The 18,691-nt window shown below is 30.5% G+C and overlaps 2 protein-coding genes across 2 annotated transcripts; both read left to right on the top strand.

Annotated features, from left to right (window-relative positions):
* Positions 1-1,690: 1,690 nt before the first annotated feature.
* LOC111888461 (probable NADH dehydrogenase [ubiquinone] 1 alpha subcomplex subunit 5, mitochondrial) lies at positions 1,691-3,008 on the top strand. The gene is made up of 2 exons (XM_023884632.2): positions 1,691-2,103; positions 2,588-3,008. Exons 1-2 carry the CDS (start codon positions 1,776-1,778, stop codon positions 2,767-2,769), a joined length of 510 nt encoding a protein of 169 aa, XP_023740400.1. The 5' UTR covers positions 1,691-1,775; the 3' UTR covers positions 2,770-3,008.
* Positions 3,009-8,197: 5,189 nt separating this feature from the next.
* Positions 8,198-11,438, top strand: LOC111888456 (protein SGT1 homolog B). The gene is made up of 10 exons (XM_023884627.3): positions 8,198-8,483; positions 9,025-9,094; positions 9,295-9,419; positions 9,596-9,755; positions 9,854-9,950; positions 10,078-10,143; positions 10,288-10,426; positions 10,700-10,776; positions 10,868-10,972; positions 11,078-11,438. The coding sequence occupies exons 1-10, from the start codon at positions 8,324-8,326 to the stop codon at positions 11,183-11,185; spliced, it is 1,107 nt and encodes a 368-aa protein (XP_023740395.1). The 5' UTR covers positions 8,198-8,323; the 3' UTR covers positions 11,186-11,438.
* Positions 11,439-18,691: the final 7,253 nt, after the last annotated feature.

The raw sequence follows: 18,691 nt of genomic DNA, 5'->3' as shown, positions 1-18,691 counted from the left end.
AAATAAAAATGACTGTTTAATGGTAAAAATATGTTTTAAAAAAAACTTACATAACTAAATATAGACAAAAAAAAATCATTACAATTCATTAACCATATAATTAAATAAGTGAAAGCAAATGGGCTTAAAACTAACTTTAAAATTTTCACATAATGAATCGGGCTGGATTTGGGCTTGCAACTTTTGACGGGTGATCTACTCATCTTATTCATTTAAGACAAAACTGCACAAATGGTCCCTGTGGTTTTCTGAAAATTGTCATTTTGGTCCAAAAAGTTTTAGACTAGCACCTCAAGTCCAAAGTTTTTATTTTGTTGCGAGTTTGATCCAATTTACTTTAAACTTTTTTATAATGATGATTTCACCTTTCTTTTTTGTTTTTTCAATTTTATTTATTTATTTAAATATTTTTATGATTAAAAGAAAATACATTTCACACACACACACACACACACACACACACACTTTCTCTCTCTCTCTCTCTCTCTCTCTCTCGATCAAGGGTTCCAGACTTCCAACATTCACCCTTCCCTCTCTTTGCTTCTTGGAAACTCAGATGCTGTTCTTCAAACTTCATACATTCCCAAACACCAAAATTTGATTTAAACCCATCGATTTCTATCAAGCAAAGCAAAACACCAACCTAAAGCTATTGATTTAAACCCATTGAATTCTATCAAGCAAAACAAACAAACTCCCATAGATCCCCTGTAAAACATTAACCCCAAAAATCCTTTGCATACATAAAATTTTGTCAAGAATCAATCCCAAACACCTGTTTAAACCTAGCAATTTTTATCAAAAGAAGAAGAAGAAGAAGAAGTAAACGACATGTGAGCATTCGACCAACCCACGAGCCTCCCCACCTACACCGATGTTTCATTGTTCCTTGCCTCCTCCCCCTCGAGATCCACAGCTGGAGCAGAAACAAGCAACCAAGAGTTGCTTTAGCAGCCCTTGCTGAACCCACCAAGTTCGACGACAACCTTACTGCTCCGTTCTTCTTCCTTTCTTCGGGTCACTCAAACAACGAGGTGTTTCCCTTTACTCATCCACGACCCAGCAGCCCCGAAATCACAGCCGGTCGCTGCTTCTTTCCACCTACGTCGCTTCGCTCTCATTAATCCGAAGACTTCTCTCTCCTCACGATCTGCAATCACCGATACCTCCCTTGGTCCCCTTTCTGGCCTGCGACGAGCAAGGAACCAAGGATCGAACCCCCCAAAATCGAAGTTGGTGTTCGATTTCTCCTTTACTTGTAATGACGTTTCCGTTCCTTCTATTGTCTTGTGTTCATACGCGTTTATCCATTGCCCGATCATACATTAAACACGGAAATGCCATTAAAAGCCCTAAGTTCATTTTAGATTGTGAAAGGAAAAATTCAGATGAGAGAGAAGAGAGAGGGAGTGAATTATTTTCTTTTAATTATGAAAATATTTAAACAAATAAAAAAATTAAAAAACTGAAGAAAAACAAACAAAAAAGAAGGGTAGAGTCGTCATTACAAATTTTTTTAAAGTAAATTGGACCAAACTCACAACAAAATAAAAACTTTGGATCTGTGATGCTAGTCTAAAACTTTTTGAACCAAAGTGTCGATTTTCAGCAAACCATAGGGACCATTTGTGCAGTTTTGTCTTCATTTAATCATTTATAGTCTATAGATTATTGAACTGACTTAACGGCAACGGGTTTCCTGAAAAGAGACTACTCCCAGACTCCCAGTCCCACATATACCAAACGGAAGTGGTCGGAGAGAGCGCCGGGGAGAGATGTTTCTTCGGAGGTTTGCACGGCCGTCGCCACTGATGATGATGATGGCCAAAGTGAAGGAAACAACGGGGATCGTCGGTCTCGAGGTGGTCCCAAACGCTAGGGAGGTACTAATTGGTCTTTATGATAAAACCCTAAAGGAGATCCAGCGTGTACCTGAAGACGAAGGTTACCGAAAAGCCGTTGAGAGTTTCACGCGCCACCGTCTCAAGGTCTGCAAAGAGGAAGAGGATTGGGAAGCTATCGAGAAACGACTCGGTTGTGGGCAAGTTGAAGAACTCATCGAAGAGGCTCAGGATGAGCTCAAACTCATCGACAAAATGATCGGTTCGCCCCACCTCTTACTCTCTCTTCCGTTTTTGTTGTCAATCTGGATCTTTCAGTCACATATTAGCTTGGACGAGTTGGAATTGAAATAATTAGGTTGTTGATTTCGGAGTTTTTAAAGGTATAGAGTATAAACACAGCAAGTGTAACACTTCCACTTACAGATTCACCTCCCGAACTCCGAAGAACTATTAGACCGAGATTACAAATCCCCTAACATCAAGTGAGTGAGAGGTAGTGTTTGGATCATAAAATTCAGGGTTTCGAAGTGGAATCGAAGCTTTTTTAGTTCAATATATTGACTCAATTTCCTTCAATTCTGTTGTACATAGTACATCAAGTGATTGGTTGTTGGATAATCAGGGATTAGGAGTATGTGTCTGTGTATTAAAAATGGATGCAAGTTCTAGTTTTGTATATTTTGTGAGATGTTTCAAACAAATTTACCAATTTGAGATGTTTGTTTGTTTGTGTTGGATTTTAGAGTGGGACCCTTGGGGTGTACCTGATGAGTATGAATGTGAAGTAGTGGAAAACGATGCCCCGGTTCCAAAACACGTGCCACTACACCGGCCTGGTCCTCTTCCTGAAGAGTTCTACAAGACGCTTGAAGCTGTCATGGCTAAAAAAGATGAACCAGCAATCCCCTCCTCAGGTTCACAATGACACCATGTACTATGAATAATCATTTTTTTTTTTTTTTTTTGACATTTTGCATGATTTTATCTGCCAATTACACACTCGTTATAAGAGTTAAAATAAGCCCAACATTCATTCTGGCTTTCCAGCCATTTGGCTTACTGTTATTTGTTCATGGGCTATTTTCTTGTGTTTGTTGTAGCAAATAAAAACTTAGTGTACTTTTACGGGCAGTTAATTTATCTTATATAGTTATATATTCCTTATTGGATTGAGACTGAAAATTTTGTCCCGCCATGGTTTGACCCTGTTGACTGAACAAATGGATTTACTAATTGCTAGAATACAATTTACTTTGAAACATTGTTGATTAGAGGATTATTTTATTTATATCCTGAAAACCCAAAATTCTATTAACGCAAAAAACATATATATAAATAAAGTAACCTAGAGCTTCCCTTTACAATAACGATCAACTAAAATTAAGTAAGGCATATTTACTTTTATAGAATAGTCTTGCATTTGTTTTGTTGATTTGCTCCTAGAAATCACAAACTAGGCTTAGGCTATGTTTGAGAGATTAACTAGCCATAGATAAAAGCTAGTTGCTAGCGAAATGTACAATAAAAGGAAGAATGATTCAAAATTATAAGATTAAATGGGTACTACATTTTATTAAATTAAGTCAATTTCACAATTGGTCTCTTTACAAAAAGTCGTATGATAATGACAACGATCAAAAATGTTATGCATTTGGTCCATGTTGTTTTAATTTCTTGCATGACTCGTCCTTAATGCATGTAAAATGATTTTTGTATCATTATTTATTTATTTTATATTTTTTTGATTTAAAAGAAATAAATTAATTAATACATAAAACCCACCTACACATCCAAATGTTGAATGATCGATTAATTCTCTTTAAATTTTGTCATTTTGTTTATTATTTTTCACCTCTTCTGTTGTGTTTAATTTTTTATAAAGTAATTAATTTTGTAGCAAGGTTACTACATGTTTTTAGTTTGCTTTGTGTAGAGCAAAACAATTTAAAAAAAATGTTTGGTTTCAACTTATACGAGGGCAAAGAAACTATAAGTGATGGAGTATTTGTTTGACAAAGCGTTGTAATTAAACAAAAAAGGGGAGGGAAAGACAAATTAAGCATAAAATCCATGTATTTATTTATAGTCATCTATCACCCAAAAGAAACATGAATTTATTATTTATTAGGTATGAGACCCATTTATTATATGAGCTTATTAAAAAAAATTAAATATAAAATTCTAAACATTTGAAAAATATGAATTTCTAAGAAAAATGAGAAAATATTGAATTATAAAACTTAAAGTGTTTTTTTTTTAATAATAATTTAAACAAATAATTTAAATAAATAAATAAAGAAAAGTAATGAATCTTTAATTTTGTAATTTGGAAATTAGAAGGAAAATTAATTGATGAAATTGATATGCATTAATTATTGAATACAAATACTATCTATAATTTAATGAAATGAAAAAAAAAACATAAAATGATATGTGGAATAAAAATAAATTTAAAATAACCACAAAATTACATGTGACAGAATAAATGAGAATGTAACATGTGGCAAAAAGATCTTTATTTATCAAGAAAAAATTATTTATTATTATTTTTTAATTTCACATATAGTTTTACATCTGAATTTTTAACTTTTTTTAATAAATTAATACCAAGCCAATGTTGCAAAACACGTTAAGCGTTCTCAATGTGGCCGACTAGCGCCTAGCGAGTATTCGGTCTAGGCGGGGAGTATTCGAGAAGTACTCGAATTTGACGAATTATATAAAATTAATTATAGAAAATTATATATATATATATATATATATATATATATATATATATATATATATATATATATATATATATATATATATATATATATATATATATATATATATATATATATATATAAACCAAAACGACAATTAATCAACTTTGAACCGATTACAATTAAGGTGTTTGGTGGAAATTGGTCAAATATTACACCAAAATTTTAAAATTTTATGTTTTCAAAATTTTAAAATGTTATACTAAATTTTCAAAATTTCAAAATTTTAAACTTTTAAATTTTCAAACACTTACTTTTTAGAATGTATTAATTTTTTAAATAATTTTATTAATAATTAGGGTCCCTAATTAATCATCGATTAATCGCCGTCCAATCCGATTAATTGCTTGACAACAGTCAACCGTCGAACGATTTTCACAATCTTGGATTTTTTTAAAAAGAAGTCGAAATTTCAGAGTTTTTCTGATTTTTTCCGACTTTTACTGATTTTTACCCATTCTGGTTTTTTCTGATTTGATGAGTTGGAGCCGATTTTAACCGAATTTGACTGAGTTTGTCCATTTCCGAGTTTTTTAGATGACTCCTAATTAGGCGCTTCGGCCCCTACTCGATTCTAATTAATCGGCCGTCTAGGCCTAGTTTTGCAACAATGCACCAAACACATTGAATCTGAAAATTTATGAGTGTCTCTTAAATTTTCAATTAAAAAGCTACTAAACAGTTGGTGGCGGCCCCTCGGGGAGGGAGTGTAGGTGGTGCGATCGCACGTAGCCTCCATTGTAAGAGACATCCAATTGAAAATTTCTTTTAATACCATGTTACAAAAAAGAAAATAGAAGACAAAACAATAATACATTCGTTACAAGAATAGTTGCATTCGACTAATCTAATTCATGTTTGGTTAACGATAAAAATTAATTTGTTTATATTATTGATATCAATTAGAATTTAGATACCAATATAAATAGATTTTCATATCCATGCCACTATCGAAAACATGAGTTTGAAAAGATTTTAAATTATGCAAAAGTTATAGCTTCTGACTAAGAAATTGATGTAATATTTGTTTAGAAATAAAGAAAACTTTCGAGAGAAAAACATTTTTGTCAAGAGCGACATTAAGTTACTGGAATTAGTACATAAACTTTCACTTCAAGAATAATGCAAATTTAATATTTTTGATCAAACTATTGGTTTATTAGAGTGGACGTTTGACCAATACAATTAGTATGAAAACATTTTCGGGTTCTTATTTACAACATATTAGTTGCATTCATTGGACATTGAATACAAACGAATTAAAGACAAACTATAAAAATCTTTAAGAAAAGTTACAAAATGGTTATATCTTAGATGTTGGCGATGATAACTTATTCACCAACTTGAATTTGTTATAAAAATTTGCCAATTGAAGATAATACAATTAACAGAATGATAAATTTCGTATAAGGATACAAACTTGTTTAGTTTATTGTCTACCGTACAAAATTTTGTTGATTGTTCTCGTTACCATTGCTTCAGCACAATGAAGTATTTCAAAACTGAAACTTTTAAAATCTTATTTGTAATCTACTATATTTTTAAAGTCCAGTAGACCAATGATGGAATCTATCCGTGTCCACCATATCCTTTATTTTTTATGTCATTAAGTTTCACTTCTACCTCTTTGTTAATTTCATTAACCCAATTCATGTCACCAATGATCGAATCTATCTGTGTCCATCATATGCTTTATTTTTTTGCTAATAAGTTTCACTTCTACCCTCTTTGTTAATTCATGTCCCATTAACCATGATGTTTTTTTTTATTCTCTTTTAACATAATTCCCATTAAACTCAATTACGAGTCCATCAAGCTTTTTATTTTTATTTTTGGTACTTTTGTGTTTTTGTATTTTGTAAAGAAAGTCGTATACAGAAACTTAATTTCTATTTTTTTTGTCAGCAAGTCGTAAATGCAGATATGTCTTTTCTCTAAACTAATTCTTATTTATCGACTTATCATAGTATTAACAGATTTTTCTTATATATTAAAAAATTATATTTAGAGCTGATTTTTATATTTCATACCGGGCCTTCAAAATGACGGTATAGAATTTATTTAATAAGAGTTTACAAAAAAATAAATTATGGGGTTTCAATTTAATTTTTGTAAAAGATCTCTGACCTCATCGGAAATATTAGAAATATTAGGGGCGGGCCTTCAAACATCCCCTAAGGTGACTAAAAGGATTTAGAAGAAATGCAGACAATATTTCGATGATGATGATGATAAAACGAAACTACATAGGAACAGGGGGGATTACGTCGAACCTTCATTCTTTTTTTTTTTGTTTGGTACCTAGTTACCTACCTTCTATTGAAGACAAGTTGCCAACTTGACTAAAACGGACCAAGTCTTTTTGATGTATCCATCGTTTTCTTTTTGTATTGTTTTAAAAAGGTAAATGTTATTTTCTATTTTTGTATTATGGTATGTTTGATAAAAATAGTTAGTTGTAAATTACATGGAAAATAACCTAAAACCTTTGCAAGCTATTTAAAATAACTTTTTGATTAGAATAGTTTGGTTTTAAGTAAAATATTTAAGCTTGTATTGGTTCGAATCTCTCTCGCTACTCTTACTTAAAGTAGGGTGTTCCGGTTTTATTATTTTTTTGATTGGTTTTGCTGCGAGGGTTTTATTCGCTAGTGGGGCCGAAATCTATATGATGAGTCTGTCGGGTTTGACTCCCAAATTTGGAGTATCTTACTTTCACACAGTTTACAGTGTTCAACAAGCAATCGATATTTCATGATCAAGGGTGTCCAAAACATTTCTTTTGTTCAGTTTTTTTTTTTTTTTTTTTTTTTTTTTTTTTTTTTTTTTTTTTTTTTTTTTAAAGAACTTGAAGGTAAAAACTCTTCAATTTTTTTTTTAAAAAAAATATATATATAAAAACTCGTTGACAAATACTTATTTATTTCACAACCAATATGAAAAAAACGATGTTTCAAAACAAGAAAATTGATTTTGGTTTTAAAATTAATGAGTTTTCCTATTTTTATCGCTAAACGAACGCACGAGAATTGATTTTGTATTTATTCATAAGCAAATGTTTAATACTATGATGATGTCTATAAAAGAAAATATTTAAGTTATAAAATCATTTAAAATTGTAATATATTGTGTGTGTAAACATTAATTAAAAAGAAAGATATGGTGTCGTGCTAATTATGAAATCTAAACCATTTAAAATAGTAATAAATTTAGGTGTTTACATTCGCTATTTTTAAGTATAAAATCAACTATTTTTTTTTAAACAAGTTTAGATTAAATTAGAAGTTTAGAATAGATGGTTCTAGAAGTTTGAATTAGGATAATGTAAGTGAAATCAAGATATCACGTTTCCAAAATGTATAATTGAAAGAAAACCTATTTCAAATCTAATATATAAGAGAAATCTCAAATCTCTATAATAAATATCGATTTAGATTATGTTTTGTTTATTGTGAATATTCTTTTGATAATGGCCATAACTCATAAGTGATAACCCTTAAAATTTACTATAATTTAAGCGTTGACGTAGACTTGGTTATTCTTGTGTGAACGAAGCCATAGATATTTAGATCAAGGCCTCGGGTTCCCTTTTCTCAATAATATACCCCAATCATTCTTTGGTTAACGATTCAAGTCAAGCATCGTTCATTCATTCGCTTTTTGCCCCTACAAACCAGTAACCATCATCTTCCAGAGGCTTCTGCTACTACTCCGATGGCGTCCGATCTTGCGGCTAAGGCGAAGGAGGCATTCATCGACGACCATTTCGAACTAGCCGTTGAACTCTATTCTCAAGCCATCCTCATCGATCCTAAGAACTCCGAGCTTTTCTCCGATCGTTCTCAGGCTAATATCAAACTCAAAAACTTCACCGGTATATCTCTACTCTTTTATGATCCTATTGAGAAGAGCACACTGATATCACATGTTACGGTTAATTCTAACCTAATCTGAGATTTTCGTAATCGTCTATAGTTTGATTTCTAATTCAGATAATGCCTTTGAATTCCGTTTTTGCTTATCACTTGAGTGCGCTTGCTTTTAATTTTCTTCGTGTTCGTGTTTGCTTTATAAGCATGTGAGATAGCAGATTAGGTTCACTTGATGCATTTTGTATGTAGTTCATTACGACATTGGGCGCTCTTAAATATTATTGTGAACCATCATCTTATGATATGTTGATTTGCTCGGATATGCAATTGATTGGTAGTTCATTACGATATTGGGCGCCCTTTATAGGCACATACTAATATTATTGTGAAACTTCATCTTATGGTATGCTGACTTGCTCGGATATGCAATTGATTGGAATATTATATGAACCATGGGTTGGTTTGCAATAGGTTTAACTTGTATGTATTTGGTGTTTACCTAATAACAAATTACTTTTTTCTTCTTTTTCTTCGAGGGAGCAGAAGCTGTTGCTGATGCAAACAAAGCAATTGAACTGGATTCCTCAAATTCTAAGGCATATTTACGCAAAGGGTGAGTTTGCTTGAACAGCTGATGTTAATTCCTATCTAGTTTCTCAAACACGACATTTATGTTTATTGTATTTGTATTTCACTTGTATTGGTTAAATAGAAGGATTTAACTGCATTCTCCACAATGCTGCCCCTGCTGCTAACCCATGCCTGTTTTTGTATCTTTGAACGTGTGGTAACTTTTTCTTTCCTGTTTTACAGGACATCATGTTTCAGTCTTGAAGAATATCAGACTGCAAAATCAGCCTTTGAAGCTGGCTCTACATTTGCCCCAGAAGATACAAGATTCACAGATTGGATTAAAAAGTGTGACAAGTGCATTGCAGGTAATTTAATATTCATAATTTCATAGGCATGCTAACATTGATAGAATCTGATTTTTGATATCATCAATAAAAGGGACATTGTTTTGTTGGTACAAGATTACATCATAACTTATTAAGCTTTAAGTGTACATCTACATGCTGTTGCCTTTCTGATTTGTGTTTCACTTTTTCAACAGAGGAAAATGGTGAGCTAACAACACAGTCATCAGATGTAACCTCTGTGACTTCTAATTCTCATCAACCAGAAAAAACCGATGCAAATACAAAAGATGCTGAGGAAGAAAAGAATATATCTAGCCAGGTCATCACAACAACACCACCAAAACCCAAATACAGGTCTGAATCTATTTCTCAAAATCTTCCTCACTTGTTTCAAAACATCCTTCAGTGTTTGTTTTCTTGCAGATTTATATCTGTGCTTCAATTTTCTGCAGGCATGAATTTTATCAGAAGCCAGAGGAGGTTGTTGTGACCATATTTGCCAAGGGAATTGCAGCTAACCGTGTGTATATCAATTATGGAGAGCAAATAGTATGTTGCCATTTTACTTCTCTTTTTTATTCCTATATATTTGTCATGATTTTTTTTTCTACAACTTTCATAAAGAAAAAAGTGGGTCTGATATTTGACTAAATTGACTCCTTGCTGCTTTCTCCAGATAAGTGTAACTATTGATGTCCCTGGCGAAGATGCTTACATTTTCCAGCCTCGCTTGTTTGGGAAGGTGATGCACATAAAGTTGTTGTTGTTGTTGTTGTTGTTGTTGTTTTTTTTTTTTTTTTTTTTTTTTTTTATTAAAAAACACTGTTTGTTTCTTTTTTCTTAACTATAATAACTAATATGCATGTTTTGTTGTGATAATTCACAGATAGTCCCTGCAAGGTGTAGATATGAAGTTCTGTCAACCAAAGTTGAAATCCGGCTTGCAAAAGTTGAACCTATTCAGTGGACATCTCTTGAATATGGTAATAACAATGTGGTTGCACAAAGGAGCAATGTCTCTTCAGGTAAAATTGCTGTCTGGATAAATGATTTTTCTGCATTAAGTAAAAAAGAAACACCCATATATAGCCTTCGGAGATAAATATGTTGTCTCTTCTTTTTTTGAAAAAAAAAAAAAACCACATAAAGTTGTTTGTAGGTAGTGTTGCTGAATGTGTAAAATGTAAGTTGGGGTTTATCTTTTTTTGGCTGAATGGATTAAGGCATTTAATTTATAGGTGTCGATAATTCAATAAAGGAAAAAAAAAAGAGGTTAATTTTTGTGTTGTGTTGTGTAGGTAATCAAAGACCTACATATCCTTCCTCCAAACCAACCAAAGACTGGGATAAGCTTGAAGCCCAAGTGAAAAAGGAGGTATACACTTTGATCACAAACACACACACACACACACACACACACTCAATACCTCTCTCAACTTTTGTGTTTTTTGGTTTTGTGTTTTCAGGAAAAAGATGAAAAACTGGATGGGGATGCAGCTCTTAATAAGTTTTTCCGTGATATTTACAAAGATGCAGATGATGATACAAGAAGGGCCATGAGAAAATCTTTTGTAAGATCATTTAATTCTTTATAGTGGTATATATTATATTATATTCTATAGAGATAGATATATAATGAAAAGAGGATATAAATGAAAGTGAAAATGAAACAACAGGTTGAGTCGAATGGGACAGTGTTGTCAACAAACTGGAAAGAGGTGGGATCAAAGATGGTGGAAGGAACCCCTCCAGACGGCATGGAATTGAAAAAATGGGAGCATTGATTTGATTTGATTTGGTTTGGTTTCAAGTTGTCTGTCTATATATAGATTATAGAGCAAGTCTTTTTGGCCTTGTCTTTGATTTTTGAGCTATTTTTTTTTTTTTACTCTCTCGTCATGTACCATGATATGCTATCTATATTTGCTCTCTCACCTTCCAACTCTGCTTTCACTCCATACTCCATATACTTTACTTGCTTGATTGTTTTGCTTGTTTGGTTTTCTTATTTTTCATGAATTCTAGTGGTCCCTATCATATCTTTTTGTTTTTACATTTGCTTTTTGATAATCTATATACATATATTTCTACTTATAATTCTACCCAAATAAACAACATATGAATGAAAAAAAAGCATTAAAGCACAATAAAATAAAAAGAATAGCAATCGATTACCATACAATGCAATCCATATACAAAACATGTTTCACAACTAAAATAAGGCGATTTTACAAAGTATAACGACCTAATGAGAAAAAATGGAATCAGAATGTTAAACTAATTCTCTTTAAATTTAGTTAACTTTCATCAACTTTACTTGAAAGCTATCCAATTATCTTACAAGCAAATTAAGTTTGATGAAAAAACACAATAATATGGCTCACAGGGGTAATATCGTCCAATAATATGACTGCATCTTTTTTGGGCAAATAGCAAAGAATAACAACTTACTTTACCCAATCTTCCAATATAGGAGATGAAATTCTTTATTACTTGTAAGAAAATCGTAAATAGATTGTCATTATAGGTAAACAAATGTTATTATTTTTCTAGTATAGGTAAGAGAATGGCAATATATATATATATATATATATATATATATATATATATATATATATATATATATATATATATATATATATATATATATATATATATAACTTTGACAGGTGGGAGGAATTTGCAAAACTCTACAACAATAGATCGATTTTATTTTCTTGTATAACACCGTACTTCATTTGTTCCAATTATAGCATTGTACTATTAAATTCATTATTTTTTGTATTTATATCATTCATTTGTTCCAATTATACAAATACATACAAACTTATTTTTTGTTCATTATACCATAAACTTTAAACCTGTGTTATAACCTAAACACTAAAACCGTCAATTGCTTCTATATCTCGAGGCCACCTTTCAAAAGCCAAATAAGAAATATATGATAATAATTATTAATTATTTTAGCATAAAAGTAAAAGGAAATGAAACTATTTGTTGGTTGATCCAAATCACGACCTGTTAAAAAATGAGAACCGATTACTATTCATTAAAGAAACATATTTCCATTTATATCAAGAGAAATACAAGCCTATAGATAAATTAGCCTCTAAATCTCTTCTCTCTATTCTAATAAAAAAATAACTTTAGGCCCCGTTTGATAGTTGCTAACTGAGAAAGTGCTGACTAAGAAATATCTGTATGAGTAAGAAATTCTGGCTGAGTAAGAAATCATGTTATTTGATTGTACGTCTGAATGAACGTGCTGACTGATGTAAAATGACCATTTTACTCTGATGCTGACACGCTATTCGTTTTTATGCAATTTAATAATAATAATAATAATAGATATAATAATAATAATAATAAAGATGAAGATAATAATAACAACAATAATAATAAAAATAATAATAATAACCACTACACATTATATAAACCATTTGAGCAAATATAACAAAAATAGCCTTCTAGCATAGTGGAAAAGATATGGGTCTTTGAATGTAAGGTCGTTAGTTCAATCCTTGTGGCCTACTTTCTCTCTCTCTCTCTCTCTTTCTTTTTTTTTTTTCTTTTTTTTTTTTTTTTTTTTTTTTTTTTTTGTGCACTGCACTTTTAAGGGTAAAATTGTCTTATTTTCAGTCAGCAATGTGTATTAATCTGATTGGGTAAGCAACTTGAGCCAGCTATCTTACCGAGAAAGCCACAAATCAAACAAAAATTGTCTGACCGAGTAAGCCCAATTGTCTGACTCGACCCAGTCAAATGGGTTTCAAACACACCCTTAGTCTTCTTTTGACACGTTTCACCCTATTATGCCTCATAATTAATGTCATGCAATTTAACAAACCTATTGATTCTCCATTATAAATTTCAAAATTTAAATTTTTCCCACTCTAATTAGATTAAATTAGTTACCTTAGAATAAAAATTAAAATAAAGTTAATACAAATTATAAGATATTTATTTAAATCAACGATTATAAATTTATATAACTAAAAAGAATATCTTAATTAAGACAAAATGCACAAATGGTCCCTGTGCTTTGTCAAAATTATCACTTTGGTCCAAAAAGGTTTGGGCTAACACCAGAGGTCCAAACTTTTCATTTTTTTTGCGAGTTTGGTCCAATTTACTATTAACTTCTTCTTAATGACGATTTTGCCCTTACTTTTTTCTTTTTCATTTTTTTTATTATTTAAAGATTTTTTTAGATTAAAAGAAAAAAAGAAAAAAGAAAAATTTCCTTTTCTATTTAATTTATATAATTTTTATAACTGAAAAAATAGAAAATAAAAATCTCTCTCTCTCTCTCACTCTCTCTCTCTTACGGGACATGTGAGAAGAAAATCACCCTCAAACACCCCCATTCTCTTCTTCCTTGTCACTTTTCATTTCATCTACAACTTAAACAATACACATAATCCACCCAATACACACTTCAATTAGAAAAGCATAGAGTGATCTAGATCAAGACCTAGAAAGATCCCCAAATTAAGAATGATGTTTCTGTAAAATCCAGAAGAAGAAAATGAGAGGGAGAAGGAGAGAAAGGGAGATTAAAAAGCTTAAATCAACTTCAATTAGAAAATCACCCCCCAAACAACACACAAACTTTGATACGCCAATGTCAAAACTGCCCTCCATGACTGTTTATGTAAAAACCAGAAGAAAAAGAAAGTACCAATAAAATAATATATAGGAAAAGTGAATATACCCTTAAGGGTATATAAGCTTAGGTACCCAAACTCACTATATTACGTCGTTTTGTATCATATATATACATTGTAATTGTTCAATGTTCTTATAACTCAACTTCTAACTTGATTTGCTTCGAAGATTTTTATAAATTTTACATTTATTGTCCTCTTACATAATTTTCACTTTTAACTATAATATATATAGCCTAGTAGTATTCGATAAAAAGATGTGATGTAAGAGGAAGATAATGGTGAAATTTTGGAAATGTTAAAATTAAATCAAGTTAGGGGTTGATGTTTAAGAAAATTATAATGAATATATCAAACAAAACATTGTATTATGGTGGGTTTGGGTACCTAAGCTTATATACCCTTAAGGGTATATTCACTTTTCCATATATATATATATATATATATATATATATATATATATATATATATATATATATATATATATATATATATATATACACTAGTTTATAACTCGTGGGAACCACGGTTATAAAATTAATTAAACTTTTATAGTAAAAAACTCAAAATTATTAATCAGTTATTTTAAATAAATTATTAATTTAAAAGATATTTTTATTAGTTATGTGAAATTATAATCGTTGATTCAAATAAATATGTAAAATTAAATTTTAATATATATTAGGCATTTTTTATTTGTGAATTAATGAAAATAATAATATAAAATTCAAATTTAAATTTAAAATAGAGAATAAATACATTAACAAATAGCATCACATTAATGAGGAGGTGTAATAAACTTAAAATGGAGAACTAATAAATTGACAAGTGGCAAAACATTAATTAAGATGTCTAATATGATGACACATGGCAAAAGACTACTCTTTTATTAGTATAAGGATATATATATATATATATATATATATATATATATATATATATATATATATATATATATATATATATATATATATATATATATATTCTTTTTTAATTTTCTTTTAATCAGAAAAAACTTTTAAATAAATAAAAAAAATAGAAAAAGAAAGTACCAAGGGTAAAATAGTCATTATGTAAAAGTTTATAGAAAACTGGACCAAACTCGTAACAAAATGAAAAGTTTGGACCTCTGGTGCTAGTCCAAACCTTTTTGGACCAAAATGGTAATTTTCAGCTAATCACAGTGACCATTTGTGCAGTTTTGTCATTAATTAATAATTTATTTAAAGTAATTGATTAATAATTTTGAGTTTTTCCTATGAAAATTTAATTAATTTTGTAATCGTGGTTCTCATAAGTTATAAACTAGTTAACTATAAATGACTCATATTTCTGGTATGCTCACGTAGAATGCACCTTCCTATAATCTAAAATTAATAATTAAACTTTTTTTTATGTGAAATTGTAACAAAATTAGTAAAATGAGGAAAGATTTAAAGAAAATAACAATCAGTCAAAATGAGGAAAGCTTTTAGCACAATTATTTTTTAACTTTTACACACAATCATATTTTTGCAACAGGCTAACTGCAAAAATAAGTTTATACTTATGAAATTTATTTTTCTTTTATAAGCATTAAAACATTTTTTTTCTAAATTAAACAAATACTTAATATGAAATCGTTCTTCATATAATGTGAAATTGTTAGTGGTATTGTGATATTCATAAATTTTTTTTGAAGTAGTGTTGTAGGTATCTCCAAATAAAAAAAATTTAGCAAACCTAAAAAAAGTGATAAGTTGAGAGAGAGAGAAAGAGAGATTTAAACCGATCAAATGTCTCAAAACAATGACTATTTTTGAAAATTTTCAGAGTTTTGAGTGAACTTCACTCTAGATTTGTCGGTCAGTTTGTAACAATCACATGTATGGGCTACAATAACATAACTTATATTTGAAAGCTTTAACCTATAATAACAATGTACTTACGCTTTTTACCGAAATTGGATGTTTGCACTTTGCATATATAACTTTATTAAAAATGTTTGATTATTATTGGTAAAATGTTTCAAGATACAATGAAAAAATAAGATATTATAATATACAAATGTATGAAATTTTAAAGGGTATTATGGTCCTATTGGGGTTAAAAAAAGGTAAAGTACAATTTTTTTTTATAAAACATGAGTTTATATTTAATAAAATATGGAATTTGGTCCTTTGTATTCCTTGTGTACTTTAATATAAATTGGAGTAGGAAGTTGGGGATTTGATATTTTGGTTATATTTCATAAAAAAGATTAGTTAAACTGGTTTATCAAATGTAGAAGATTTAATAAAAGGAACAACTATTTTGGACAATCGTGTTTCATAAGCAATTGACATTCTTGGTTTCCTAAAACTTTAAAAGCATCAGGTTGTTATGGGGGTGCGTTTGTCACTTTTAGGAACAAAATATAGTAGTTATTATTTATTTATTTATTTATTTTTTTGGTTTTCTTCCTTTGTACTCTCACCATCCGCATGAAATTACATCAGAATAAAATAAAAGGGTAACTTATTAAAAAGACATGAGATAACTTCCTACATCTCATCACAAGTTAAACTCATAACACATGATTCTAAATAATATTTTTATTAATTAAATCAAATACAATGACCTAAAATAATTAAGACATGTTGTTTCCTTTTCCTTGGACAAAAATATGAAACCCCCGTCACTATGTTCATCAGATTCAATAACAACACTCCATTCTCTCTCCTACACCATATATACAACAACTATGTTACACCAACAATTCAAGAAAGTTGCCACCAACTGAAACATTTTGGAAGAAAGAGAAACAAATCATTATTATGAAACCTTTATTTTAAAATTAAATTCAATATTTTAGCATTATTTGTCCTATAATTGACAGGACATGACATGATATTATGTTTGGCGTACATTGAACTAAGACTTAGACCGATGTTAATGGGACAACAATTGCAACTTTTTGTATGGGAAAAAGACGTGAATGCCCTCCTCCTACTCCTCCTCCTAATTAACATATGTAGCCTAAATGAAAAAAGAAACAGAAAATACTTGAGATACTCTGCTAAGAATCCGAGCTCCCAATTGGACCTTTAAAGGCACTGTTGTCTGAAAACTATATAGTCAAAGTCTTCTAAGAACCAAGGATCAAGCAACTCCAGTGTTGAAGAGTGAGATTCCAATCTATAGCTGTGATCAATAAACCAAGCTGATCAACTTCAAAAGTGTACCAATAACTCTTCAACTGAACGTCCCAGAATCAACTCATACTTCGGCTTCAAAAGTCTGAAACATCTCTAGTTCTCGAATTATAATATACCCAAAATTCTTCAAAAGAATAACCAGCTAAAAACATGAAAAAATCATATGGTAGAGCTGGAATAACAAACATATCTGGATCCAGGAATAGAAGACGCAGTGATCCGCAGGCAAGGATCGGACTTCAAACTTCAATCAGAACTATCATCATGGCGTTGGTTTGACTAAACAAGTTAGATGATAAGTCAAGATCAATTAGCACGCCAAATACTAAATGATCTCCTTTTCCCAGATATCTTCAAAATCCACACTCTGAAAAACATAACCAATAATCCAGATGCTCATAATATTGTCTCCCTATTTTTGATAACCAATGCTTGGATATCAAAAATAAATAAATCAATCAGGATGGTGAGTGTCGGATACCAAGAGCTTCGCACACTCTCCCTATATGTATGAAGTGTCTCGATAAAACACAAGACAAAAAGTATATTCACTACTATAAAAACAGCATTTTACGACGCTCATTGCGCGTCGTAAAAGGCTCAGACGACGCGCAAATGCGCGTCAAGAAAGGCCCTGTCATAAAGAGAGATGACGCACTTTTGCGCGTCGTCTATAGACGACACGCTTTTACGACGCTCAGTTACGACGCACAATTACGGCGTGCGTTTACGACACGCAATGTGTATCAAGGAAGGCGCTGTCATAAAGGAAGATGACACGCATTCGTGTGTTGTAACCTTACGACGCGCGTGTTAAGGACACGCAATGCGTATCAAGAAAGCCCCTGTCAAGAAAGGCCATGTCATAAATGAAGATGACACACATTTTTGCGTATTGTAATTTTATATGTTTAAAAAAATATATTATTTATATATTTACTAATTTTTAAATTAAATTTGCATTTAATGCCTCTTAATAAATAAAATATCATATACAAAAATACAATCCATTGCACAAAATATAATGTCATACAAATAATCATTCCATGGAAAGATAAACAAATCAATAAAAGTTGTAACGGAAATTTACAAACTAATTAGATACAAGAAATATGAAAAACTTGAAATCTCTAAGATTAATAATTCTAACAGAAGCTTCACGTGAAATATATACAGTTGGACCAGTAAGCAAGGATGTTCCCAAATACACAATAGCAACATAAGAACATGTACACGATATCTTTTGCAAGAAGGTGCCGGTCCAAAACTATTGTTGAAGGTTGCCATGATAGCTGTTAAGATTTAAGCATAACAAGAAACCAATAAGTGACTATAATAAGCTAGAAAACAAGCAACTAATAAACAAAATAAGCAACTAATTAAGTCAAACTATGACTATGTATTGTTCATACAAGAAAAAGAAGGAAAAAAATGTTGATTTATTGTT

This window comes from Lactuca sativa, chromosome 2 (assembly GCF_002870075.4).
Source record: "Lactuca sativa cultivar Salinas chromosome 2, Lsat_Salinas_v11, whole genome shotgun sequence".
Lineage (NCBI taxonomy): Eukaryota > Viridiplantae > Streptophyta > Magnoliopsida > Asterales > Asteraceae > Lactuca > Lactuca sativa.
This window is presented reverse-complemented; position numbering and strand designations above follow the sequence as displayed.